Here is a 26,926-nt window from a genome sequence, read left to right on the forward strand (position 1 = left end):
GACAGAATTTTATGAACTTGTCGAAAGCTATAGGAAGGAAGCACTTAAAAAATTTAGGGGATAATTATGTCTGCTCAGCCAATATGGGCTCATGATGAACTTAAGGAAAGCTGCAAAAAATAACTGAGCAGAAGTGGGAGGAGCTAAAACCCAGCAAAGAATGTGGTGGTCACTATTTAAATATTATTGTCATATTTTAAAAATGTTTTCATACTAATCGCCAGTCCAGGTTCGATGCAGGATATAGGATGCTTGGGGCTGGTGCACTGGGATGACCCAGAGGGATGGTACGGGGAGGGAGGTGGGAAGGGGGTTCAGGATGGGGAACACGTGTACATTCGTGGTGGATTCATGTTGATGTGTGGCAAAACCAATACAATATTGTAAAGTAATTAGCCTCCAATTAAAGTAAAAAAATTTAAATTAAAAAAAAATTTAGGGGAGACACTTAAGACAGAATATTCAATGAAATAAGTATATACTATTGTACAGACCACTACTAAAAAAATTGTATTAAGACCATTCATTGAAATATGTCAAATATGTCAAAAGATTAATAATAGAATTATGAGCAGTTTTTATTCTCTGTTTTTCTGCATTTCCTAAGATTTCTACAATGTGCATATTTCTTTTATAATTAGGAAAAATAGTGCTTATGTAAAAAAAAAAGTGATTCATTTCATTCCCATAGCTTGGCTGGTCGAGTGAGGCACATTGTCCATCAGGCCTTCTGGGATGTCTTGGAATCAGAACTGAATGCTGAGCCTCCCGAGTATGAACACGCCATCAAACTGTTTGAAGAAATCAGAGAGGCAAGTTGATGTTGTCTGTATTCATTAGTAATCCTCTGACTCCACCCCACCCCAGAGGCTGTTTTTCTGCTCTCTAAAGAGTATTGGAGGCTTCTTTTGAAACACTGAGCCAGTTCAATCACTGGAAGAGTTTTTGCCTGCATCTCTGAGAGGAGGATGGAGACGGGGAACAAGCCCTCAACAGGAACACAGGCCCGTGCTTAGCTGGTAAGGCGGCGGCTGTGGTACTTCAGAGCACAGAGCCCAGGTTAGATAGGTCAGCTTTAGTGATCTGCTTCTGCTTTCTCCTAAGTCTCAGTCTCCTGAGTGAGTAAAGTGAAAGTCGCTCAGTCGTGTCCGACTCTTTGCGACCCCATGAACTATACAGCCCGTGGAATTTCCTAGGCCAGAATACTGGAATGGATAGCCTTTCCCTTCTCCAGGGGATCTTCCCAACCCAGGGATCGAGCTCAGGTTTCTTGCCTTGCAGGCAGAGTCTTTACCATCTGAGACACAAGGGAAGCCGGAGTCTCCTGAGTAGTTGCAAGAATTAAATCAAATGACAGTCATAGCTAACATTTCACAAGACACTTGCTCTGTGCTAAGCACTAGAGTATTCATTTATTCCTTACCATAATGCTGTGAGGTAGTTATGCCTGTTACTATTTTATATAAAGAAACTGAGTTACCTGACTCATCCAAGGTCACACAGCTTTGAGGGGCAGAAGGTATTTGAACTGAGGCACTCCTGCTCAGAGATCATGCTCCTAACCACATGCTGTGTGTATAAGTACAGTGTCTGCTGTGTCGTGAATAGGTTGCTCGCATAATATATAATGTGCGTGCATGCATGCTAAGTTGCTTTAGTTGTGTCCTACTCTTTACAACCTTATGGACTGTAGTCCACCAGGCTCCTCTGTCCACGAGATTATCCAGGCAAGAATGCAGAAGTGGGTTGCCATGCCTCCCTCTAGGGATCTTTCCAACTCAGGGTCGAATCCCTGTCTCTTACATTCCCTGCATTGTCAGGAGGGTTCTTCACCGCTAGTGCCATCTGGGAAGCCCATAATATATATTTCACATATAGATATACTGTATTATACTAATGGGGCCTATGGGGCTGTTACTATTTGCCCTTCTTTAAAAGGTTCTTTTGGATCCCTGATCTGCAACTTTTTCTTTCTTTGCATGATTTCTCTGTAAACTTTTAAAAATTCTTTCAATACTATTGCTTCCCTACCAGTTATTTTCATTATGATGGTGTTAGTAACTTCCCACAGGAGGGAGGGGAAGGCTTTCATTCAGAAGATAGAGCTTTCTTTTTAGGACAGGACCCTGTCATGCTTCTCTGATCCACCACCAAGTCGGGGCAAACTTCCATGATATCCAGGGCATTCAAATACTGAGGGCAGGGAGCTTGGTCATCTAGACACTGAAATTTAAAAAATGACAGCCTTTCTTCATGTAATGATGTTGTTCATTCTCCCTGTGCAGATTCTCCTCTCTTTCCTGACTCCTGGTGGCAACAGGCTTCGCAACCAGATTTGTGAAGTTTTAGACACAGACCTCATTAGGCAGCAGGCTGAGCACAGTGCTGTTGACATCCAAGGCCTGGCCAACTACGTCATCAGTACCATGGGAAAGCTGTGCGCCCCCGTGCGAGACGACGACATCCGAGAGCTGAAGGCGACCAGCAACATCGTGGAGGTGCTGAGGTTAGTGCTGGCTGCTTGCATTTTCTTAAGGTACCTTTGAGTGCATTCAGAAGGGAAATATGGGAATTGAGGAGCACAGAATAGTAACTGGTCTCCCAAAGGAACCCTTAACCCTAGGGAAAAAACTGACTAAGCAAGGGGTCAATCATTTATTGTGTGCGTGGAACTTTCACATAGAATGAGCAAATGAGGGTGTTAGTTGGCAGTGCTGGGCCCTAGAGATGCAGTGATGAAAGGGGCAGATATGATCTCTGACCCCAGGGAGTTTACAATTTAATGGGGAGACAACCCTGAACAAGGAATTACAGTTGTGATAAAGCGCTGTGGGAGGGGAAGTAGAGAGGATTAATAGGGCCCCCAGCAGAGGCACCTAATCTCGGCAAGGATACAGGAAGCCTTGATTAGGTAGGGTATTGGGGCTGCTTTGACATGTAAACCTTGAATTCTTAGTGATTTAAATACTAAAAGTTTGTTTTTCACTCACGCCACAGTCTGAGTCAGGGATTCTTGGTCAGGCAGCCTTTCAAGCACCATACAGGGACCCAGTCTCCTTCTCTCCTTGGCTCCACCCAGGTCTTTGGAGTCCTTTACACTCAGCTGGTGAATGGGGAAGAGATCACGAGGAAGGCATGCTGCTGCTGCTTAGTCGCTCAGTGTGACCCCATGAACTGTAGCCCACCAGGCTCTTCTGTCCATGGGATTTTCCAGGCAAGATTACTGGAGTGGGTAGCCATTCCCTTCTCTAGGTGATCTTCCCAACCCAAGGATTGAACCCACTGAGCCACCTGGGAAGCCCTGAGGAAGGCATATTAAATGTTTAACCACCTCGGCCCAGAAGTGACATATTCCACTGACTATGCCTAGTCCTGTGGCCCCACGTAGACTGAAGTGGTTCTAGGCAATGTGACTGCTGTGTGAAATCACATTTCCCAGCCACACATCCACACTGTAGAAAGGGAAATGGACCTTTGGTGGTTGGTTAGCTAACTCTGCTGCAGCTTCCCTAAGGAAGTGATGTATACAGTAAGATCATAAGGACTCTAGCTGTGATCCCAGAGGAAAGAGGAGTCTACAGTACTTTTTGCCATTGAGGCAAATTCTTCTCCCTCCTTTGTGTGTGTGTGTGTGTGTGTGTGTGTTTGTGTGAAAACAGCCACATAGAGAATTAAATTTCATGTAATAGTATTGGAAAGGGAAGGGGAGGAAACTGGTTTGCATATAGCAAGTTCCTTATTTTCTGACTTTGGGAAAGTTGACAATTTCTCAAGTCACACTTTCTTTATCTGTAAAATGGGTTGTAAATATCCTTAAGAGTTGTGTTCAGCTCTGGCAGGTTGAGATTCTTCAGCTGTGGAATCCTTGCTTTGAATGATCTTATTACCCATGTGTGATAATCACATCTGTGGTGTTCATCTTGCTCATATATTGAGCACCTAGTGGTTGGTACCGTCCCTGCATTTCTAATACGCTATCTCATTGACTCTTCACAACATTTCTCCAAGGTTGATCTTGTCCCTTTCTTTCACAGGTGAGGAAACTGAGGCTCAGAGAGATTGAGTAACTTGTTCCTGGCCACAGAGCTGGTCAGTTGTAAAGCTCTGATTGAACACAGGGCTGCCCAACTCTGAAATGCAGTGTTTTCCCCGGCGCTTCACTGCCCTGTCCTTTTCTTTTTTTTTTCTTATTTCCTTAGGAATAGATACAGGGTATACTATATTCAGACTCCTTAAAATTTCAGGGACTTTCAAATGAAAATTCCTTCTTGAATCTTTTTTTGTCTCATTGTTAAGACTCATTGTTTATACTTCTTAGTGTCTGTCAGTCTATGGCTGAATGTAATGAATCAGTTGGAAGTATATTTGCTAAAGCAAATACTCTTGAGACCTCTGGAAGAATACATTTGGAATGCATGTGTAATGCCTTTTATGAAAAGTGTCCTTGTCAAAGTGATTGGAATTTCAAAACCATTTCGGAGATGTTTATCTTTTCCAGTCTGTAAAATAAATAATAGTTAATGAATTTCAGATGATTTTCTTGACCACCTAACTATTTTAACTCTGAAATTTTTAGACAAATATTTCATGTCCTGGACCTCATGAAAATGGACATGGTGAATTTTACAATTCGGAGTCTCAGACCACATCTTCAGCGTCAGTTGGTAGATTATGAGAGAACCAAGTTCCAAGAAATTTTAGAAGAAACTCCAAGTAAGTAAAATATGTGTGGATATATAGTGAAATGGGGTGAAATATGGCATTTTGGTTTTTGATATCTTAAATAGTAGTACTAAAGGCTTTTGGCATTTCTGTTCAACATTTTTTTGACTTCTAAAGTTAATATCACAAACTTACAGCTGTTAACTTTGACCCCAGGAACTGTGCTAAGCACTACTCTTTACGCATTAAAAAAAAAGAAAGAAACATTTATTAACCACCTGCTGTGTCCCAGACACATCTTGGGTGCTGTAGATATGACAGTGAACAAAAAATAAAGTTGCAGCTCCCAAGGAGATGGCCGAGTAGGCATGACAAAAAAACAAGCATATATGGTCGGATGTGTTATTTAGTGCTATGAATAAAAGTAGGATAAAGAAACAGACAGTAATGGGGAAGGAGTGAGGGTAAGAGGTGATTTTTTTAGGTGAGGTGGACTGAGAGGCCTCTCAGAGAAGTAACATTTGAGCAGAGTTTGCAAAGGAATGAGGAAGGGCCGTGTGAAGATGTGAGGGAAGAACATTCCAGCCAGAGAGAGCTGCAAGTACAAAGGCCTTGCAGTGGAAACTTGCTTGTGTTTTGCGCAAACACAGGGCAGACAGTGTGGCTGGAGTAGAGCAGGCAGGAAAGAGTGGTTACAGTTGAGGCCAAGAAGTAGACCGAGGAAGGTCCTATAGAGCCTTGTTAGGAAATAAGAGGAATTTGGATTTCAGTCCAAATGTGATGGGGAGTCATCGGAGAGCTTGAAGAGGGAAGCAGCATCTGCTTTTTATTTTTATTTATTTATTTATTTTTGCTTTTTATTTTTAAAACACACTCTGGCTCCTGGGTAGAGAATAAATCATATGGGAGCAAGAAGGAAAACAGGGACACCAATTAGGTGGTATCACAGATGGTGGATGGTCCAAATGGTGGTGGTAGAAGATAGTGAGAAGAGATCAGGTTCTGGTTGTATTTTGAAAATGGAGTAACAAGATTTGCTGCAAGTTGGATGAGGGAAAAACGAGAGTGGAAGATGACTCTAAGCAACTCGATGAATAGTGATGCCTATTAGTAAGATGGGAGAGACCCAGGAAAGGAGGGTGGGAGACGAGATGAAGTCAGAGTTCAGTTTTGGACCTGTGAACTTTGAGATCTTGTTTGACATCAATATGTAGATACCAGGAGGGATTTAGGAATGAGATTGGAGTTTGGGGGAATGGTGAGCACTGGGAGTGTACATCTAAAGCCAAGGAACTGGATAGTAGCTGACACATATAGAATGCTTACCATATTCTAAACACTTTACCTGTTTTAACTGATTTAATCTTTATAAAAATTTTAGGAAATTACTCCCTATTTATGGATGAGGAAACTGAGACAGAGAGAGGCTCAATAACTTGCCACCATAATACAACTTGAGAGTTGTAGAGCTGGGACTCACCCAAGAAGTCTGACTCCACACTCCTGTCCACTCCATGCTCTTATCCCAGGGTCACCCTGGGTGAAATTACTTAGACAGTGAGTGTAGATATTGAGTGGGCCTGACCTGGGACTCTTGCACATCTAGAGCTTAAGAAGAGAAGAAAGATCCAACAACAGAGACTGTGTAGCCAGAGAGGGGAAGAAAGACAGGAGAGGGTGGTGTCCTGCAAAACAAGTGAAGAATGTGTTCAGGGATCAGCTGTGACAAGTGCTAAGTGGTCAAGAAAGATGAAGACCAAGGCTTTATTGTGGTATGAGACCGTATGAGGCTCCTTGGTAACTGTGATGGGAGCAGTTTCAGTGGACTAGTGGACATTAAATCCAGACCAGAAGCAGAGAGAGGAGAAAGTATGACCTCACTGAATCCTCACAATTCCTTAGTGGGGGAGGTGCTGTTATTTCCTTCATTCCACAGGTGAGGAAATTGAGATGCCAGATGTTGGGCAGCTGGCAAGAGGCTAGCTCACTGGTTCCCTTATTAGCAAACCCTTGACAGCAGCCTCTGGGCTTCAGTTGCAACCACAGTCTAAGTCTGGGTTAGGTCATTCCCCCCATGCTACCTTCCCCTTGTGGACTGTGCTCTTCTGTCAGGACAGTCAATATGATAGCCTTATGAATACAGAGCCAAACACATGCCTCCTTTAAAGGGATTCCAGCAGGCTGGAGCCTGTCCAGGGAAGAGGGCAGGGGCCACTGAGGGTGACATGAGGAACAGTCAGTGAAGCTGGGCCCATAGTGCCTGGCTCAGGTGGGCCATGAGCACTGCCTGCCCTGTGGTTAGTGATTCAGGGCTTTAGTTAAGTTCTGAAGGGCAGACTAGGACCCATGGGAGGGAAGTAGCCAACAGCCAATTTAGACCTTCCTAGCAGCTGGAGCTGCTCTTTTAACTTCAGAATGGACTTCCTGTCACTCATAGTAGCCCATGCTAGCTAACATTTTGTTTGCATACTTATTGTGTGCCAAGACCTTATTATGTGCCAAACACCTTACATTTATTAGCTTATTCATGCTTCACAAATCACCCTATGAGACTGTTATCACCCACTGTTTATAAAGGAAGAAATTGAGGTTAAAGTAAGAGATTGCTAGTGGGTGGAAGAGCCTGGATAACTCAGCCATGTCTCTGCCCCAAAGCATACGCATTCAACCACTATGCAAAACTGACTCTCTTCAAACAGTATACCAACTATCTTGAGGGTATTTGCAGAGAAAGTTCTAGCATTGAGTGGCAGATATGGCTAGATGATGTCTAAGGATCCTTCTGCAACAAAAATTCTCTTGACTTTAGGGTTACATTGTTTTGGTTTCAAAGCCAGAGAGGGATTATGGGAAATAGAAACCTACATCAACCCTGGATCTGAAACCTGAATTATTAATATGATAACCATGTTCTTAGCAGCATTTTCCTGAGACTCACTGGTTGGTTTGTGTCCCTGTGTGTTCATATACATGTGTACAAATGTCTCCATGTCTTGAGTCAAGATGGGCCTGTAATCTTGAATAAATCCCTTAATATAGGGTTGAACTACAGTTTTGTTCATCTCAAATGATTTGTTTCTCTCCTTGAAATCCAGACTTAGTCACTTGTATTTCACTCGTACCTTTCACATTGACTTGGATATTTCCAGAGATTTAAGAATAGAATGAATCCAGCTGTGCAAATAGGTCATTATTGCCCAGCTCTAAATATGTTCCCAGAGAAATCAGGAGTCCAGGAAGCAGAGTGTATGTCAGCTGTTAATTATATCCTCAAGTCACGCTGCCAAAAGTCGGCCACTGTGCCCTGCTATCAAAATAAGAGTCTTACAGTACTGCACAGAAGTACAAAAGTGTTGGATTTTTGTGTGTACATGATTTTTATAAGATAATTATTTGGAAAATCAATATTTAGAAGTACTCTGGGTTTCCTAGTTGACTCCCCAAAAGATTCTATTTTGCCAACAGAGAGATTTTATGTCATCTCCCTATTTAAAATACACCCAAGAAAGGCTTACGCAGTGATTGGGTATGTGTCTTAAATGTCAGCAAAATAACCACATTAGATCCAACAACTAAATTATCTGTGGAAAGAATGGCACATAACCCCCAGGCCACAAGTAATTTTTCAGATACTCAGAAAGAAGAGGTTTTATTTATTTAGATCATCTCTTATATCTGATAAAATGTTCTCAGGAACTTCATTTCATGTGATTCAGAAATCCTCATGGGACATAAATATTTTTCAAAAAATAAATGAAATTTCATTATGATTATCTTTGCCTGGCACCCAAGGCATTTGGGAAATATTTATGCAACATTTTAGAGTTGAGCAAGCTGATGCTCAGCAGCAACCTGCCCAAAGACAGAGCCATGCAGCCAAGAAATAGCAAAGCTGGGACTGGAAACCAAGTCTCCCCTGGCCAAGCCAGGAGTAAACCAAGCTGCTGCCTTCGTTCTTCTCTTTGGATTTTTCAATTTTGTGTTGTATCAGCTGAGTTATATCAGAAGCAACAGAAACTCACTGGCTGATTTAGCAGAAAAGGAAGTGAATGGAAGGAGAGGGCAGTTCACAGAAAAGCTAAAACTTCCTGAGTCTGCGCAAGGCCAGAAATCAGGAGGGCATCAGGAATCTGGAGAGGAAAAAACAAGGGGAATTCCCAGCTGCGTCCTCAGATGGTTAATGTGCACTTCAACATGGACCATCCTTGAACGCTGTAATCATCATTCAGAGTCCCAGGAAAGAGTCTAAGGGGTGTACGACTCAGCCAGGCCAACCCCTGGGTAGGGAGGTTGCCTGGTCCTGGTCATGGGGCCTCTAATTAACATCTGCAAAAAGCATGGAGTGAAGGAAATGATTTCTCAAAATCAGTACCAACAAAAGGAAAGGTGAGGTGTAGCCAGGCATAAAAGAGTGGATGTCACGGATAAGCAGACTACATTCTTCTAACTGAAAAGTGGAATATTTTGTGTGAATATTTTCCGGAATATTGAAAATAGGGGCCAGGCTAGCTCTCGGTCTTTGCAATTCTGAACAGGCATCATTCAGTAAACCAGGAGAATGGTGTAGAATACGTGAATGGGAGTCCCTGGCATTGTCCAAACCTTTAAATAGCCCCTATTTTCAATATTCTGGAATTTCAAAAGAGTTGGACATGACTGAGCATCTGAACACACGCTCACACACACAGAGCTGGCCTAATAAGTACAGTAGGAAGTGTTCCCTCCTCTTGCTTTCTGAAAGTTTGCAGAAAACACCTTATATCTTTTAGTTTGATTTGCATGCACTGTGTGTATCAGGAAAAGGGAAAGATATCTCAGGTGTCAGGGACTAAATCAATTTGCCAATCTGAAGGAGACTATTTGAGTCAGTCCTTAAGCCCAAGGTTAACTCCAGAGATAGTGAATTAAAAAGGAAACCTGCCAGGTGATATAGAGAGCAGAAGCTTTTTGAGAACCTACTAAGTGACAAGTACCACTGGGAAAATGTTTGATTAGTTTCCAAAGCAAGGTACAGTACCTAGTGTATAGTGGTGCTCAGTTGCCTTTGAAGAAATTAATGGAGAGGCTTTTTTTTCATATGAAAAATCAAGTACCAATGCCTCTTAGGGTTGACCTTGCTCTTGGAGCCGCTCAGAGCAGTCGATATTCTTGCTTATGGGAGTGAAATCTCAGCAGCGTGCATGTGTGCTTAGCTGTGTCCAACTCTTTGGGACCCCTGGACTGGGGCCCGCAAGACTCCTCTGTCCATGGGATTATGCCAGCAAGAATCCTAGAGTAGGTTGCCATTTCTTCCTCCAGGGGATCTTCTCGATTCAGAGATGGAACCCATGTCTCCTGCTCTCCTGCATTGGCAGGTGGATTTTCTTTACCGCTGAGCCACCTGGGAAGCCCCTGAAATCTTAGCAGATCCCTTAGAGAAAATCCTTGTTTCCCTCTAAACTCTTGCTCTTTCTGCTTTACCAATTGTACTCACACCTGGTTACATATAAGGGTCACCTGAAGCGTTTAAACACAGATGCCTGAGCCCATCTCAGGCTGATTAAATCAAAATCTCCAAGAGCCGACACCCAAAATCTTTTTTAAGTTCCCAAGGTGATTCTACCATCAGCCAGGATTGAGAACCTCTGTGCTACACTGTTGCTTTTGTTTGAAATAACTAAATGGGCTTTTAAATGTGTCAGTTGTAAATGATTACACTTGTAGTATATAAATGCTTATTACCGCCACATTGTAATTATACCCGTGATGTTTCCACTCTGTCTGTTGGATGTCTTTTAAAGACTGCAAGTCTTTTACTTCTTTATAAACAAAACTGGGAAAACCAAGAACAACATTTGCCAACTGAAGAGAAGTAAAGTTGTGAAATTCTGGGGGTGGTATAGCAAATGGAGCTGCTCATAAATTACCCCTGTTTAAGGGCTGGGTCTGATGAAGAATTTCAGGGTGACTATTCTTTATTTCATTCTCTGGGTGTTTTTTTTTTTTTTTAATCTGCACCTGTGTTCAGTCTGCATTTTAAAGCAATCGACACCTTATAAATTCTACCAAATGCATACTTTTAATAAGAAATGTAGTCTAAAGAACAATTTGTTTCTAGGCGTAAACCTTAGAACTGGGTCTGAAGTAAAAAAAAAAGTGTTCATACCAGCATGTTGGGAAAGGCATAGCTCTGATCAGACACTCCAAGGGGTCTGGAACCCAAAATGTTTAATCACCACTGCTTTTAATCTAGATAACTTCTCTGCACAAGACTCAAGGTCATGTGTAAGCTGGCCTGTCTGTCCGTCTGATGCTATCTGCAGCAACTCTCTCCTCCCTTCCCCGCTTCTTTATGGACCAGCAGTACAGATTTGCTTGTAGCATCCAAATTGCCATGCTTTCCCATTATTCCGTCTCTTTGTGTGGCCTGTTCTCTTAGCCTGGAGTGACAGATCTTTCCTCTATCCACCTTGTGTCACTTACGGAGTTCTTCCTCTTAGACTCTACCATAGACAGCCTCTCCTCCCTCCACCCTACTGCGCCTTCTAGTACTCACTGTCTTCTGCTGTAATCGCAAGCTCACATGACTGTCTGCCCATCTGGACCGTAGCTCCTGGAGGGTCATGGCCGTCTTACCGTTCATCGTGTGTGGAATGCACAAATGAAGGAGTCTGTCAGCCATAGGACAAGTGTGTGGCCTTTTCCCTTGCAGGTGCTCTTAATCAAACTACAGAGTGGATAAAGGAATCTGTCCATGAAGAGTTACTTTCTCTTTCTGAGGCTACTTTAACCCCTGGAGCCGAAAACAACTCCAAGCCAAGCCTGAGCCCTACGTTGGTGCTAAATAATAGTTACTTGAAACTGTTACAGTGGGATTATCAGAAAAAAGAATTACCAGAGGTGAGTGAGTTTTTTTTCCCTTTGGCTTCCCTCAAGTTTTCAATATTCTAATTCTTAAGTTCAAACAGTGTATCAGCTGGTCTGTCTGTGTTGCATGTGGTTTAATGACCTTAACTGGAATCAGATGAAAAATGGGGGTTTGGATGTAACACTGCTGATTTTACATGTTCATGGTACTGAGCTTCCTTTTCTATTTTTAAACCTTAAATATGCTAGACACTCATGACAGATGGAGCACGTCTTCAGGAACTGACAGAAAAGCTGAATCAACTGAAAATGATTGCCTGCTTGGCCCTTATCACCAATAACATGGTGGGTGCTCTTACAGAAGGCCTACCTGAGCTTGCAGTCAGACTAAAAAGGATTTCAGCTGTTCTACTTGAAGGCATGAACAAAGAGTGAGTTCCAGCGTTTTTATCTGCTCTCCCTTGTATTCCAGCTCTGCATGTGTTTCAGAGAACATGAATAACCTTGGAAAATCTGGATGTGGTATTTAGGACCGTGCTTTAGAGAAGCTTAGCTCATGCCTTCTTTTCCTAGAGTTTCTTTTCATATCTCTGAAGGCTTAGATGTCCCTCGTTGGTAGGGAGAGGTCTTTTCCATAACAGGTGCCAGGGTGAGTGTAGTGTTTCCACTTAGGACGGATGTGTGTACAAGCTCTCCTTTGACAGTGTTGTGGAAAAAACAAACAATACCTAGAAATTCATCATGCTCAGGGTCTATCAGAGAGGCTTTCTGATTCAGTTGTTCTGACTCTATCATTTTTCTGCAACGAAATGTTTACCAGCCTCACAGATCCAGCCTCTGTGAAGCCTACAGAAGTACTGACATCTCTGTCCTTCAGAGATATTTTACAAGTCAGTGAAAGTTTTGTCTTTGCCACATTCATTTCTCAGTATCAAACCATCATTGAATACTAGAATCTCATTTCAATTTTGTATTATTGGGAATCCTGTCCAAGTCAGAAAATTTCTAATCCTGGCCAATGACCGGGTGTTTCCATGGGTCTCCTATGTGTCAGCTTCTCTTGCTGACTGTCCTCTCAGGTGTTTTCAGGGATTTTACACCTAATACATCCAACATCCCATCTTCCTGCTTATTATTCAGAGAGCACATGCGTGACTTGATAAAATCCTAGAATCTTAAAAGCCAAACTAGCCCAAGTGGTTCCGGCAATCCAGAGTTCTCATTTTGACCTAAAGCTCAGAGAGAATAGGATTTGCCTTGGGCTGTACACCAAGAAAAGGCCAAGCCAAAGCCCGAGCCCAAGCCTGACTGTCAAGTCCCTGCCCTTTCTACTGATCCTGGTGCTAACCTGCCAGGCTCTTTTCTTTCACATTCCAGGACCCAAGACCTGTAAGGAAAAGAAACCTGCTCTGATTTTGCAGAAACCTGCTCTTAGCATTTCCCCACACTGGTTAACCATTATTTTCCGGGAATTCTAAGTTATTAAGCCTTTAGTGAGTCCCCAAATACTGCTTAGTGTTAGCTGCTCAGTTGTGTCCAACTCTTTGCAACCCCATGGACTATAGCTCAACAGGCTCCTCTGTCCATTGAATTCTCTAGGCAAGATTACTGGAGTAGGTTGCCATTTTCTACTCCAGAAGATCTCCCTAACCAGGGACTGAACCCCCATCTCTGTGTATCTTGTATTGGCAGGCAGATTCTTTACTACTGAGCCACCTGGGAAGCCCTCCAGTACTGCCTAAGTATTCATATGAAGCACATGGCAAAATGCTTACTAAAAGGACAGGCTTTTGGATTAGACAAACCAGGGTTTAAATCCTAGCTGTGCTGCTGACTTGTAATGTACCATTGAATAAGATCCTGAGTCACTCTGAGTCTCCTGGCTTCACTTGTAAGAAGAGATATAAAGATACTACCTTAGAGTTATGGCAACTTAAGATGACATTTGTAATGTACCATTTGATGACCCTGATGCTGAGAGGAATTGGGGGCAGGAGGAGAAGGGGACGACAGAGGATGAGATGGCTGGATGGCATCACTGACTCGATGGACATAAGTTTGGGTAAATTCCGGGAGTTGGTGATGGACAGGGAGGCCTGGTGTGCTACCTACCGTTCATGGGGTCGAAAGAGTCGGACGCGACTGAACTGAACTGAATATGACTCGTGTGTAGCATTTAGTGCAGGTGTGTGGCACGTGGTAAGTGCTTGATAAATGTTAGCTCTTAATAACTATTTAGTTGTTAAGTCATCTTCTTTATAGTTGTTCTGCCTATCTGATTGTTTTGTTGTTTTGTCTAATTCCTCTCACCACCATCCCCCCTTCTCTTATCCTTTAATCCATTTTGCACAAAGTTGTCTTAAAGATCCTTTCTGAATAGCGAGATGCAATTTTCAATATCATTTACAATAGTGTGGACACAGCAAATGCTGCTTCCTATTATACCTTTTTCATTACCTATTAAATCACCACCACTAACTACTTTTTACATCTTTCCAGACTGTATATATTTGGAATTATTGATCAGCTACTTGAAAGTAACAGTGGGAAAGAGTCTCTTATCTTTCATCATGATAGGTCAAGAGGTTTAGGTAATTTGTCTTTATGGTGTTGGCCTCTGAATATCTTTATTTCTTGTTCTTGGTTGGTGTTAAAGGTTTCCTGCACAGGCATGGATAAATGAATTGATTCTATCTTATTTTCTAAGCACATTAAAAACAAAATCTATGACTGAATCCACTCAGGCCAGAGGGTTTATTTTGCAAATTAAACAAATATTTTCTATCCTTTTCTGATAGCCCTGCCTGAAAATGGGGTTGCAGATTTATTTTTAGGGACCACATTTTTCTGTCTGTGCTTTTTGTATTTCCTACAGAACTGGTGGTTTTAAGCATTTAAAAGTCTGATGCATATAAAGCTTGGTGGTTGGGAGGAGTTTCCTATTTTCTAAGCTCATTCTAATAGAGATAATTTTTGTCTATAGAAGATAAAATTGGTATACATTTGAAACAAGCTGGTATATTTTTTAAACAAACAAAAACCTGATGAATAAAAGCTGTCCCTGGTGGAATTATTGTTTCATATTTTGTAGGACCTTTAACTTGAAGGAAGTTCTGAATTCTATTGGCATTCAGATTTGTGTTGAGGTTAACAAGACCCTAATGGAGAGAGGTTTACCAACTTTAAATGCTGAGGTTCAAGATAACCTTGTAGGCCAATTCTCAAGCATCGAAGAAGAAGACAATCCTATCTGGTCTTTAATTGGTGAGTCTGTATATTTTTATTGGTTTCTGCTTCAATGTCAATATACTTTACCATGCTGGCTTTGGCTAATGTTAAGTATCAGTCAAATTTTAGTCTTAAACAGATTACCTGCTTCTCTTGGTGAATAAATATTGAAAACATGAAGAAAGCATTAATATTTTCAAAGCTTTGGGACTCACTGCTGCTTATGTGTGTATATGTAGTGGAGTGGGGGGATGTTTCAGGGTCTTCTACCTTACTACCCAGCTGATAGAGTTTTATGAAGAAAATAACATCATGCTGCCATCATTTTAAATTCCTAGATCAATACAGCAATCCAAACCAGATGGCAGTATGTTCACAGAAAGTAGACCCATGCTCTGATAGAAGCTAACCTGTGTGAGCTGAGGCCCCTTGCTTGGTTAGGCTTAGAAAGACTAAAATTTAAAAGGGCCATAGAACTGAGAGGCATAGTGGGGGATTTTTTTTTTTCCTACTTGATTGCTAAGAAAATGAATATCTCAGGATCAAATTGTGTTGGTGAGTTGGGGAAATGGAGAATGTATCAGGACTTTTTTCTGTTACCTGTGACAGATAATTTAAAACTCTAAAGTGGCTTCCCAAGTGGCTCAGTGGTAAAGAATCTGCCTGCCAAGCAGGAGACCTGGGTTTGATCCCTGGTTCTGGGAGATTCCCTGGAGAAGGAAATCCACTCCAGTATTCTTGCCTGGGAAATCCCATGGACAGATGATCCTGACGGGCTACAGTCCATGGGGTTGCAAAGGGTCAGACATGGCTTAGTGACTAAACAACAAAGTGGCTTAAGTAGGAAGGGACTGTACTTGCTCATATCACAGAAAAGAGCAGTTGGGGGGTTGGCTGCTGGTACAGCTTGATCAGAGTTCAGATGATGTCTTGGCACTGTTTCCCACTTGTGGTCCCTCAGCGCTGCCTTCCTCTGGGATGGCTGTCTCTAAAATAGTCTCTTCCCAGCATAACAAGATGACTTCCACTCCAGCCTGCATGTTTCAATATTTAAATCAAGCCAAAAAAAAAAAAAGTCAGTTTCCCTCCCCTCTTAGCTCAAACTATGACCCCAGAATTGAATCCCATTAGCTCCACTTGGTGGTCACAACCCATTTTTGGTGGCCAGAGTGGAAGAAACTTAACCCCAAGACATGTGTTCAGTTCCTGGAGCCAAGGTGAGTCAGCTTTACCTGAACACCTGATCTGAAACTAGGGAAGCAGTTGTTTCCCCCAGACAGAATCAGGGTGCTGTGGCCATAAGAAGGGGACAAGGGTGATGTGGGAGACAAAGCAAGTGTCAGCTGCAGTGGGAGAGGATCAGATGGAGGAAAGAGTGTGGAATTTGAATATCCAAACATTCCAGGAGGAATCTGCAAGTTTTCAAAGCACCGCACTGACTTCTATAGGAACACAAACACTGGTTATTATTTAGCTGAGATTCTTAAAGGGTGTCTTTCAACCTTATCCCTGGGGACATGGGATGCTGGTGATCTAATCCACCCAGGCCACGTAAGAGCTCTGGTGTGCAGCACGTGGGCTTCGAGGGGTGGCAGTGAGGACAGTAACACACACAGCATAACCTCAGCTGCCTGTGGCCGAGCCCTGCCTGCATGACCTTCACTGCTGACAAGCGCGTCACAGCCTGTCACCTCCGGCTGTACAGCCAGCACGTGGGCCATGGTGCTTCTTGGAGGAGGAGGGGCAGGCTGTCAGCCATCTCTGCCTCATACCAGGAGACCCTCGCTAGTGCACAGGTCTCGTGAGGAGGATGGGATGCATCTTTGCTCATCGCAATTTCCCCAGACCATGGGGGGCGGGGCCCAGAGATGACCTTTAATAGATATCTGAGGTGTCAATCACAGATTGGCACTTGCCATCTACCTCTCTAAGGATTAAATCATGTGCTGCTACAGCTGCTGACCTCCAACACCCCCTGAAAGGAGTTCAGGATGGAGAATAGAAAAGAGGCACTCTGTGCTCAGGGGAAAACTGGCAGGATAGGTCTTCACGTAGTTAGATATTCTCTGGAGCTGATTTTATGAGCCCAATTCACGTATCTCCTCATATTTGGAAAAACACTAAAATCCTTCATAGTGATGACTGTTTCTTGTGACTAGCAGAAGCTTCACGAAACTAGCAGAAACCTTTTGTAAAATATGTTTTTGATTGCATGTATTCCCCCTTCCGGAGAAGGCAATGGCACCCCACTCTAGTACTCTTGCCTGGAAAATCCCGTGAATGGAGGAGCCTGGTAGGCTGTAGTCCATGGGGTCCCTAACAGTTGGACACGACTGAGCGACTTCACTTTCACTTTTCACTTTCATGCATTGGAGAAGGCAATGGCACCCCACTCTAGTACTCTTGCCTGGAAAATCCCAGGGATCGGGGAGCCTGGTGGGCTGCTGTCTATGGGGTCGCACAGAGTCGGACACAACTGAAGCGACTTAACAGCAGCAGCACCAGCATTCCCCCTTCACCAAAATCACATATATACTGTCCCTTTCCCCTATGACTCTGGAACAGTCTCTCAGAGCTATCTGAGGTGCTGTCTCCCAGGCTGCAGTCCTCATTTTGCCCCAAATAGAACTCAATTTGCAACTCTCACATTGTGCATTTTTTTTTAAGTCGGCAGTGGAGTGGATGAATGAATGCATGGAGAACTGGAGCAGTCAAGTATCTCTCACCTGAGGCCATATAACCAGTGGGTCTCAGGGTAGGGAGTCTTCCTGTCTGACTCACATTCTCACCTGCTCTGATGTGACTCCAGTCAGAGCTGGAGCCCTGCTGCCCATTGACAGGCTGGCCAGAGTCTCAGGTGTTCTCTGTGCCCTTGCTTTAGATCAGGGAACTACTGGCAGCGCCAGAGAGAGAGGGGGAAGCTGGGGGCCAGGAGATGCCCCAGCCTGAGGAGGCCTCTTAAAATCCAGTCAAGCCACTTTTTTCCACCCAGCCCTCCCTATTCCAAGTTTCCTGTTCTTTTGCAAATTGAAAGTATTTTGTAACCTTGTTCAAAGTATTGTTGCCTAGCAACTTGCATGACTCACTTGAGCGTCTCTCCCTAGGCTCTGGAAGCCAAGGACATGTCTTTGGCAGGGGTTGGGTTTGGCTGCTCCTAAATGGACAGACACTTCCATCACTTTAGTCTTGGCCTAAAAACTGACTCGTCCACAGAAGAGACAGAACTACTTGTCAGCATAATAACAGTTTTGAAAGACCTGCATTCTTTAAACAGTCTCACAGAAAAGTATCCGGACCATAACTGTGACAAAAATAGACCTGGGCTCATGAGAGTTGAGCAGCCAGCCTGACAGGGAGTTTAGTGGACCATTTGCTCTGAATTCTCTGCCCACAGAGGAGCTAGAATACATTAGACCTTAGAGGGATCCCTGGGACAGAAGAAGGGCTCCAGCTTAGCCCTAGCTTTCCTCCTCTGTTGTTCATGGTACCCACAGTCTGCCGTCTTCTGTTCTCAGTTGATGTGCTATTTATTTACAATAAAATCACAACTCCCACTATGTTCTTCACCTTTAAAAAAGATAATTAGAAAGCAAGTTTTCTTTCAAACCAATTTTTTCAAATGTATACGATAAAAATGATCTATGGATTACCTGCTGTGGAAATTGTTTGCATGCTAATAGCCACCTACATTTTTAAAAAGTAATTTTCAACTGTACAAGTGATCCCTCCATGAATAATTTCCTCTTGTTGAAAAATTATGGATAAGGCTCAGGTCTTATTCAGCCCCCATTCCTCTCTGGCTCCTTGTGTTTTCAGTTTGAGGTTTATCTTCATAGACCTTTTTCATTCCATTCTCACTTCACTACAGTCAACATTTATGACATACCTGCTGCCTACCAAACCAGGGAAATAAAGGCTAAAAAAGTAGCCCTCACCCTCAGAATGCCTACTATCTGAGAAGTGAGAGAGAGAAGTTCTCAAGTAACAATAATAAGGGGTGAGAGTATAACAGATGGTAAGGAAAGCCACAGAAAGGAGGTGACTTTAATATCAGCATGGGTGCTCTCGACTTTGGCAGAGATGAAGTGAGATGGAAGGGCATTCTAGTAACAGGAAATAGTCTGGGCTAAGATATAGACATGGAACACTGGGCACTTTGAGTTCTAGGTCAGATCTGGCTGAAATGTATGATTTGGGGTAGACGTGTTTGGATATAAGAATTTCAGTAATATTACAGCTGTCTGTATTAGATGAGTGTATTTAAATGGCAATCCACTCCAGTATTCTTGCCTGGAAAACCCCATGGACAGAGGAGCCTGGTGGATTACAGTCCGTGGTGTCGCAAAGAGTCAGGCAGGACTGAGCAACTTCACTCACTCACTCATTTTCCTTAGTAAATGTTCTTGTGAGATTTCTGTTTCCAGAGCCAGAGAATGTCCTCGGAGCAGCCTGCGCTGGACCAGGTCTGGCTTGTCCAGTGCCATTTGTCCAGGACACCTTAGCTTCCCTTTTTTAAGCATTTGCATGCATTTGTGAAGTCTTCTCAAATGCAGATGCCCCGAAGCAGGAAGAGTGGAGAAGGTGGCAGTGCCAGTTGGGGTGGTCCTTCTTCAATGCCTCCAGATTCTTGCCCACATGAGGGGTGATCATATAATTTATTTTCTAACCCGGGACACTGTTGAAAGTGTTCTTTTTATTAAGACCAAGACAGCGAGTGTCAACTTCAGCTGTCCTGAGAAAACCCAGATGTATGCTCACCTTTGCCATGTGGCAGTTTGGGCTCCCAAGTTTGCCAGATCTGTAGATTTTTCAAGAAGAACAAAAAATTTGATTTTCTATGTGAAAGCCCCTCATTTTAAATAGCTACTGTTTTTTAGAAAAACACTATCTGGGCTAAACTAGCAGTCCCAGTTTACATACTCAGCTTTAGGATATATAACTAAAATTATGGACATTTGAATTTTTATAAAAGATTCCCCACTCCACCCTGAAAGTGCTGTGCATGTTTTATTAGTTAGCTATTACTGCGTAACAGATTTCCCTAAGACTCCATCTGTCATTGCTCACCAGTCTGTGGGGCAACTAGGCAGTTCATTTGGTCTTGCTGGACTCAATGCATGCATTTATGGTAAGCAGCCGCATGGGTAGTTAGCTCTGCTGGTCTCGCCTGGGCTATCTCAAGTGTTTGGGATTTGGTTGGCTACTGGTTGGTCTAAGATGGCCTAAGATGGAATAGCTGGGCTTCCCTTGATATGGGCTCTCATCTGGCCCAGGCTTGTTTACATGGTGGTGGTAGGCTGAAAGGAATGATTCAAACCATGCCTCTTGAGCATGAAACATACACACCATCACTCCAGCCACATTCTGTATGGGCCAAAGCAGGTCAGAAGGCCATCCCTGATCCAAGGCCTGGGCACCCAGACTCCAGCCCTGATGGGAAGAACTGCCAGGCTACCTTGGAAAGGGCATGAGTATAGGGAAGGGGTAAAGAATTGAGGATGTTGTTGCAATCCATCTACCACAATTACTATTCTCATGTTTAAAAAGTACATGCTTTAATAATAGGACAGATAAACATATCTTCTTTTCCCCCAGATAAACGAATCCAGCTATACATGAAAAGCCTGCTTTGTCTGCCAAGCCCTCCAAGATGCATGCCCCCTGTGCCAGGAGGCCTTGCTGTCGTTCAGCAAGAGCTGGAGTCACTGGGCTTGCAATACGCAAACATCGTGAATCTCAACAAACAAGTGTACGGACCATTTTATGCAAATATACTCCGAAAGCTGCTGTTCGGTGAGGAAGCCACAGGGAAGGCAGAAGCTTCTTCATCTACTAACTAAAGAGGAAATGACATTGGAAAAGAGATTGGAAGCCCAGCACTTAGGTACCCAGTCTATTTCCACCAGCGGCATTACAGAGGGGCACATTCTCGATCCTGTGCGAGGCACAGTGTTAGCCCGAAGTTGTGTAACCCAGTAATGTCAGCGTTGTAGAGACACGCACATCACAATGTCCCTACATGTGCACCATTTTCGAGTCCTAAAGAGACTTTTTAACAAACAGAAAGCAATTTGTATTTAATTCTATTACCTATATAATACTTGTAAATGTTTTCTTAAGCATTTATATATGGCTTATTCATTCAACCCTTAAGGAGTTGTATTTCCTCACCTGTTACTATCAAATCTAATGATTTTTTTTTTTAACTTTGGTACAGCTTCTTAAAGGGTTGAAAGTTGTGATCATAACCAAGGGGACTGAGGTTCTAAATAAATGATGTGAAGTAAGGATAATTGTATTTAAAATGTACAAATTAAATTTTATTCATATGTAATAGAAACTTACATAGTAAGTCCTCAAATTCTACAAATATACCTAATCACATCTGGTGATACCGATGGTCAGTATTTGTTTAGAATTTAAACGTATTAAATACATTTTTATGCTACATACAAATTTTAGATAAAACCTCCCTTGATGATTTAATGGAAATAGAAACAAACCCCTTCTAAAATCTCATTCTAGAGGGTGGATTCTTCTTGCAACTTATGCTGCTCTCTGAGAGAAACACTTTTTGCACACATCTCTTTGTGAATGTCCTTGCATTTCTCAGGCCATTGGTAAGGTTTATATAAGATTTTAATATTTTTACATAAGGCAGGAGTGGTTTGAATTGGTAACTTGAATTTACTTGTAAGAAAAAGTTGATAAAATGAGACTGCATTCTCAGTGAAATTCACTTCTGAAAAAGAAACAGATGAACTTTGGATTCTTTTTCTTCTTTAAGCATATAACATGCTAGCAAATGCCTTCTCTGTGGATTTGATTCTTACCCCACTGTGACCAAGAAGCTCTTCTCAGTACCATCATCATTTGCCACTCTAGTGCATTAAACTTTGCCACGCTGGCACTGCTTGTCGGGATCCTAGAGAAATCTGCTTGTCTTCAGATTACATGCTTCTGAAGTGTTGAGGGAAGCACTACCGGCAAATGCTTTATTTGCATAAAATGCATTTTGGATGGTTTGATTTTCTGAGGACTCCTTGAACCTTAGCCGTCTGGTGGAGAAGAGCAAGTAGGAAGAAAAAGATTAATGCTTCGTTTTTCCTTGCCTCCTCTTCCTCACCATGACCTCTACCATTATGGTGCTACCTAGTGATTTGATGAAGGCCTGGGAAATTATTGTGTGGATAACTTATCTCTGATCTTTTGGAGGGATCTGCCAAATTGAGGAAATGTTGAACATCAGCTTTTTTCTCCCAGTGACCAATACATAAATCACCATTCTGTCCATTGAGCAGCTACGTAGAAGTGGAATTTACTGAAGAGCATATCATTGGTCTTACCCATTTTTTCCCTCCTCCTGTATGTCCATTCTGCCTGTTTCCTGTGCTTAGAGATCATAAGGTGCTGTAGATTTTTGTTTGCATTTTCTCTTAAGTTGAAGTTGTTTTCAACTGCTCACTTTGGGGCCTGGATAGCCAGAGGGTCTGAAAGGTAGTGTGTAGCGTGACTTTTGGTCACTTTCCCAGTGAGCTGTACATTTAACTAGAAGACCAGGTGGTATACTTTTTTACTAACAGATTGGAATCTGCCTGGTATTCTTATATACTTGATTATACTATAGTTGCCAGCAGGAAAACAATCTGCAAACTTTAATGCATTTTAAAATGAAGGGCATTCTGCATTTTTTTTTTTTTAAGTGGCAAAGTAAATCTCAATGTCCCAAGTCTGGATGTAAGCAAGTACATTTATTAGGATTTTTAAATCCTGTCCCTTAGCATGTTGTGTATTTGGTTTTTACTTAAATGTTTACTTCTACGTTTGAGAATCTTAACATGGTCATGTTTTGTAATGTCAATTTTCCTAAACACCATACACACATTTTCATTCTTCTACTGCTAAAACATGTATTGTGCGCACTAGTTACATTTTAAAACATTAAAAGTTATTTCAAAATAGATGGTGTCTCTGTTTTCTAAACCACCTTTGGGTAGCTCAGGGCTGGAATATTGCACAGTCTTTATTGCAGTGGTTCTAGAAGGAATCTTCTACTTAATGTCAAAGCCTCACGGACATCAATCGTGTTCATTCATTCATTTAGTCAACAAATAGCTATTGAGCATCTACTATGTGTCAAGAAGTATCCTAGGTATTTAATACACAGATAACTAGACAGACACTGTCCTGAGAAGTTTGTGACTTAGTAAGAAGGACAAACTTGTGAACAATAGCAATAAAGTGTAATTCGGGCTATGCTTTTAAAACAAGTACACATAGTGCAGAAAGCGAAGAAGAACTAAAGAGCTTCTTGATGAAAATGAAAGAGAAGAGTGAAAAAGTTGGCTTAAAGCGCAATATTCAAAAAACTAGGATCATGGCATCCGGTCCCATCACTTCATAGCAAATAGATGGGGAAACAATGGAAACAGTGACAGACTTTATTTTTGGGGGGCTCCAAAATCACTGCAGATGGTGACTGCAGCCATGAAATTAAAAGATGCCTGCTCTTTGGAAGAAAAGCTATGACCAACCTAAACAGCATATTACAAAGCAGAGACATTATTTTGCCAACAAAGGTCTGTCTAGTCAAAGCTGTGGTTTTTCCAGTAGTCATGTATGGATGTGAGAATTGGACTATAAAAAAAGCTGAGTGCTAAAGAATTGATGCTGTTGAACTGTGGTGTTGGAGAAGACTCCCGAGAGTCCCTTGGAATGCAAGGAGATCCAACCAGTCCATCCTAAAGGAAATCAGTCCTGAATATTCATTGGAAGGACTGATGCTGAAGCTGAAACTCCAATACGTTGGGCACCTGATGTGAAGAAGAACTAACTCCTTAGAAAAGACCCTGAGAAAAAAAAAAAAAGAAAAGACCCTGATGCTGGGCAAGATTGAAGGCAGGAGGAGAAGTGGACAATAGAGGATGAGGTGGTTGGATGGCATCACCAACTCAATGGACATGAGTTTGAGCAAGCTCCGGGAGTTGGTGATGGACAGGGAAGCCTGGCGTGCTGCAGTCTATAGGGTTGCAAAGAGTCGGATATGACTGAGCAACTGAACTGAACTGACACGTAGTACTAGAGGAAAAATCACTGGACTCTTTCATGGATCACCCTTGAGCTAAAACATGAATGATAGGCAGGAACTTGTCAAGAGACCAAGAAAGCAAAAGGCACAGGAGGCACAGTCATGTGGAGAAATGGTGAGCCCAGGGAACAGCCTCCGGAAGAGGGGAAGTGACGAGAGGAGAAACAAGCAAGGGAAAAGGCTTGGGATGTCATGTTCATATGTGTGGGGTTTGTTCTGAAAGAGGTAAAGAATCAGGGAATCCTTTGAAAGTTGCAAACAATTATGTCTTGGAAAGACTGTCGTGGCAAAGCACACTTGCCATTGCTGCTAGAATATTATGTGTTGTGTGTGTATGTGTACACGCCCTCACACCTGAACACATGGCACAAGCAGTAGAAATGGACTCTAGCGAACAGGCAGAAAGAGAGTTTATTGGAGAGATTTACATACTTCACAGAATCTATTTTGTTTGGGGAATTAAGCTTGGCAAATAGGTAGGAACCAAAGCAATGCAAGGGCAGGGCCTCAGCCAAGCAGGATTCAGAGACTGATTTCTCAACTGTTCTTGCTGCTTTGCCTCATTTGCTCAAGATTTAAAGTCCCAGATATCAACATTCAGTGGGACGAATCTCTGTCAAGGGCAATGCTCTAATTTCATGGGATGGAGTGAGATAGTGGCTGACACTTAGACTCCCATATTCCCACCAAGGTCACCCAACTAGTGATTTCTTTCAAATAGGAAAGGTGTCCTGAGGAGCAGAAAGAGAAAAACAAATCCACTATCCTTTACGTTTATGAGGTCTTTTGAACTCGAATGGGAGAAATGTGTGACACCCCCTCCCCCCATCCAGTATTGCCTCTAAGAATGACACTGTAAGATGATTCCAGGAAGGGCATAGTCAGTGAAATCAGCCTTTACTGGTGTGCATTGATGAACTGCTGAACAAATAGCTCTCAAGTCACCATGGCCTCAGCATAGCCTTATTGCTCAAATTGTAGTTCCAAGTTTAGGGAAGGTTGGTGTATGTATCAAGGGCCTTAATCCAGCTACTCAGAAACCCAACTTCCATCCATCTTATAACTCAGCAGTCCTCAAAACTTTCAGCATCTCCTGAATCACTCAGAAGACAGGAGAAATAAATGGATTGCCCATTTCTATTCATGGTGCGTTGGCCAGAACTCAAAATCATCTGGCTCCAAGTGCAAGCAAGTCAGGAAAATGTGCCCAGGAGAAAAGAGGTGGGCATGGGTATTGGGTATTGATAATCATTAGCAGTTTCTACCTCAGTTTCTACGCCAGTTTCCTTGAATAAGCTCTATGAATCCTCTTGTCTATGAAAATAAGTTTAAAGTCATGTGTCTGCTCTGATCTTTTAGTATTAGCTCCCCAGAGCACTGAGTTGAGAGGATTTTGAAGCCAAATCCAGGATAAGCAGTAAAGAATTCTGTGGCTGATTGGCAAAGTGTGGGGCCTGCCACATTTTGTGCAACATATATTTTTTCACTTGAATCCTCCTTAAAACTAAAATTCAATCTGTTCTACCTCTGGGGATGTTAACTACCAACAGCTCCCACTTGTTACAAAAGTAGCACAGGACTGAGAATCAAGGGACTTGAGTTTGAATTCACTTATTTTTTTACAGCTATTACGACCTCAAGTCAGCCTTCTAGTCTCGCCCTGAACATCGATTTCCTACTGTACCTGCCTGCCTCACAGAGCCCTGAAAGTGAAAGTGAAGTCTCTCAGTCATGTCTGACTCTTTGCGACCCCATGGACTGTAGCCTACCAGGCTCCTCCCTCCATGGGATTCTCCAGGCAAGAGTACTGGAGTGGGTTGCCATTTCCTTCTCCAGGGGATCTTCCTGACCCAGGGATCGAACCTGGGTCTACCACATTCCAGGCAGATGCTTTAACCTCTGAGCCACCAGGGAAGCCCTCACAGAGCCCTGCTGCTGCTGCTAAGTTACTTCAGTCGTGTCCGACTCTGTGTGACCCCATAGATGGCAGCCCACCAGGCTCCCCCATCCCTGGGATTCTCCAGGCAAGAACACTGGAGTGGGTTGCCATTTCCTTCTCCAATGCAGGAAAGTGAAAAGGGAAAGTGAAGTCGCTCAGTCGTGTCCGACTCTTAGCGACCCCATGGACTACAGCCTACCAGGCTCCTCCGTCCATGGGACTCTCCAGGCAAGAGTACTGGAGTGGGGTGCCAGTGAGAGTCAAATAAGATGTATTTGAAATTGTCTACAAACTTAAGCATAATGTGGCCAGAATACATTACAAAAGCTAATTTATTAGTCCTAAATCTCTTTCAAGCTTCAAGAGGTTTTAGTATTGTGAGATGTGGTGATGGAGTACTTAAGTACATAAGACCAAAAATTGTCAACTGTCATCACAACCATGGTTCATTAAGCCCAATATTGTCATTGGCAGAGAAACTCAAGGGTATGTAGAAACTGCAGTTATTGTCCTTGATGTAGACTTCAAAGGATAGTGACACAACCCAACATGTTCCAGTTTCGTTTAGTAGATCAGGTATGACTTTATCCTCCATGATTTAATCTAACCTTTTAGAAAGTACATTTGTACCAGCAATTTGTGCCCTCTTGTTCTCTATTTTTCCAGTGAAACTTTCTTTTTTTATGTCTAAGCTTGGTATGTTAGCCTTGTTCAGCTTTCGAGGGAAAGGGACCTAGGGATTGATCGTAAGGCTTGAAGAAGAAAGGAAAGCTGGGAACCTGCCAGCAGTTACACCTGCAGGCATGATAGAGAAGCTGAATATAATTTTTTTCTTTCAGAATTTAGCAAAATAATTACTTACCACATGGACTAAGCATTTTATATAAATGGTCTCATATAACTGCACAACCCACTACAAGGCAGGTTCTATCATTATTTCCATTTGTGCAAGAAGAGACACAGAGAGATTAAGGTCACAGAGCTGATAATCAACTTGAAGCCAAGAGTCTAACCCTGGAACGTGTTAACTACTCGCTCTATTGGTTGCCTTAGGTCATCCAGTCATGGTTCACTGTTGTAATGCTACCAAATGCTGTTTACTTCTCTGCCTCTGTTTCCTGTTGTCCTTCCCTTTTGGTCTTCATTGAAAACCTCCCAGGAGA

The 26,926-nt window shown here is 42.6% G+C and overlaps 1 protein-coding gene across 5 annotated transcripts in view; it reads left to right on the forward strand.

The window, feature by feature from the left end:
- TCP11L2 (t-complex 11 like 2) overlaps nucleotides 1-22,697 on the forward strand; it is a 41,026-nt gene extending 18,329 nt beyond the window's left edge. For all 5 annotated transcript variants that reach the window (XM_019961238.2, XM_019961237.2, XM_070789654.1 and 2 more), the window contains 7 exons: nucleotides 692-812; nucleotides 2,286-2,506; nucleotides 4,577-4,713; nucleotides 11,354-11,541; nucleotides 11,758-11,939; nucleotides 14,600-14,772; nucleotides 20,332-22,697. In XM_019961238.2, coding sequence (XP_019816797.2) covers nucleotides 692-812; nucleotides 2,286-2,506; nucleotides 4,577-4,713; nucleotides 11,354-11,541; nucleotides 11,758-11,939; nucleotides 14,600-14,772; nucleotides 20,332-20,576 — 1,267 coding nt within the window. In that variant the 3' untranslated portion in view covers nucleotides 20,577-22,697. The remainder of the gene's footprint in view (nucleotides 1-691; nucleotides 813-2,285; nucleotides 2,507-4,576; nucleotides 4,714-11,353; nucleotides 11,542-11,757; nucleotides 11,940-14,599; nucleotides 14,773-20,331) is intronic.
- Nucleotides 22,698-26,926: the final 4,229 nt, after the last annotated feature.

Source organism: Bos indicus, chromosome 5, assembly GCF_029378745.1.
Source record: "Bos indicus isolate NIAB-ARS_2022 breed Sahiwal x Tharparkar chromosome 5, NIAB-ARS_B.indTharparkar_mat_pri_1.0, whole genome shotgun sequence".
Lineage (NCBI taxonomy): Eukaryota > Metazoa > Chordata > Mammalia > Artiodactyla > Bovidae > Bos > Bos indicus.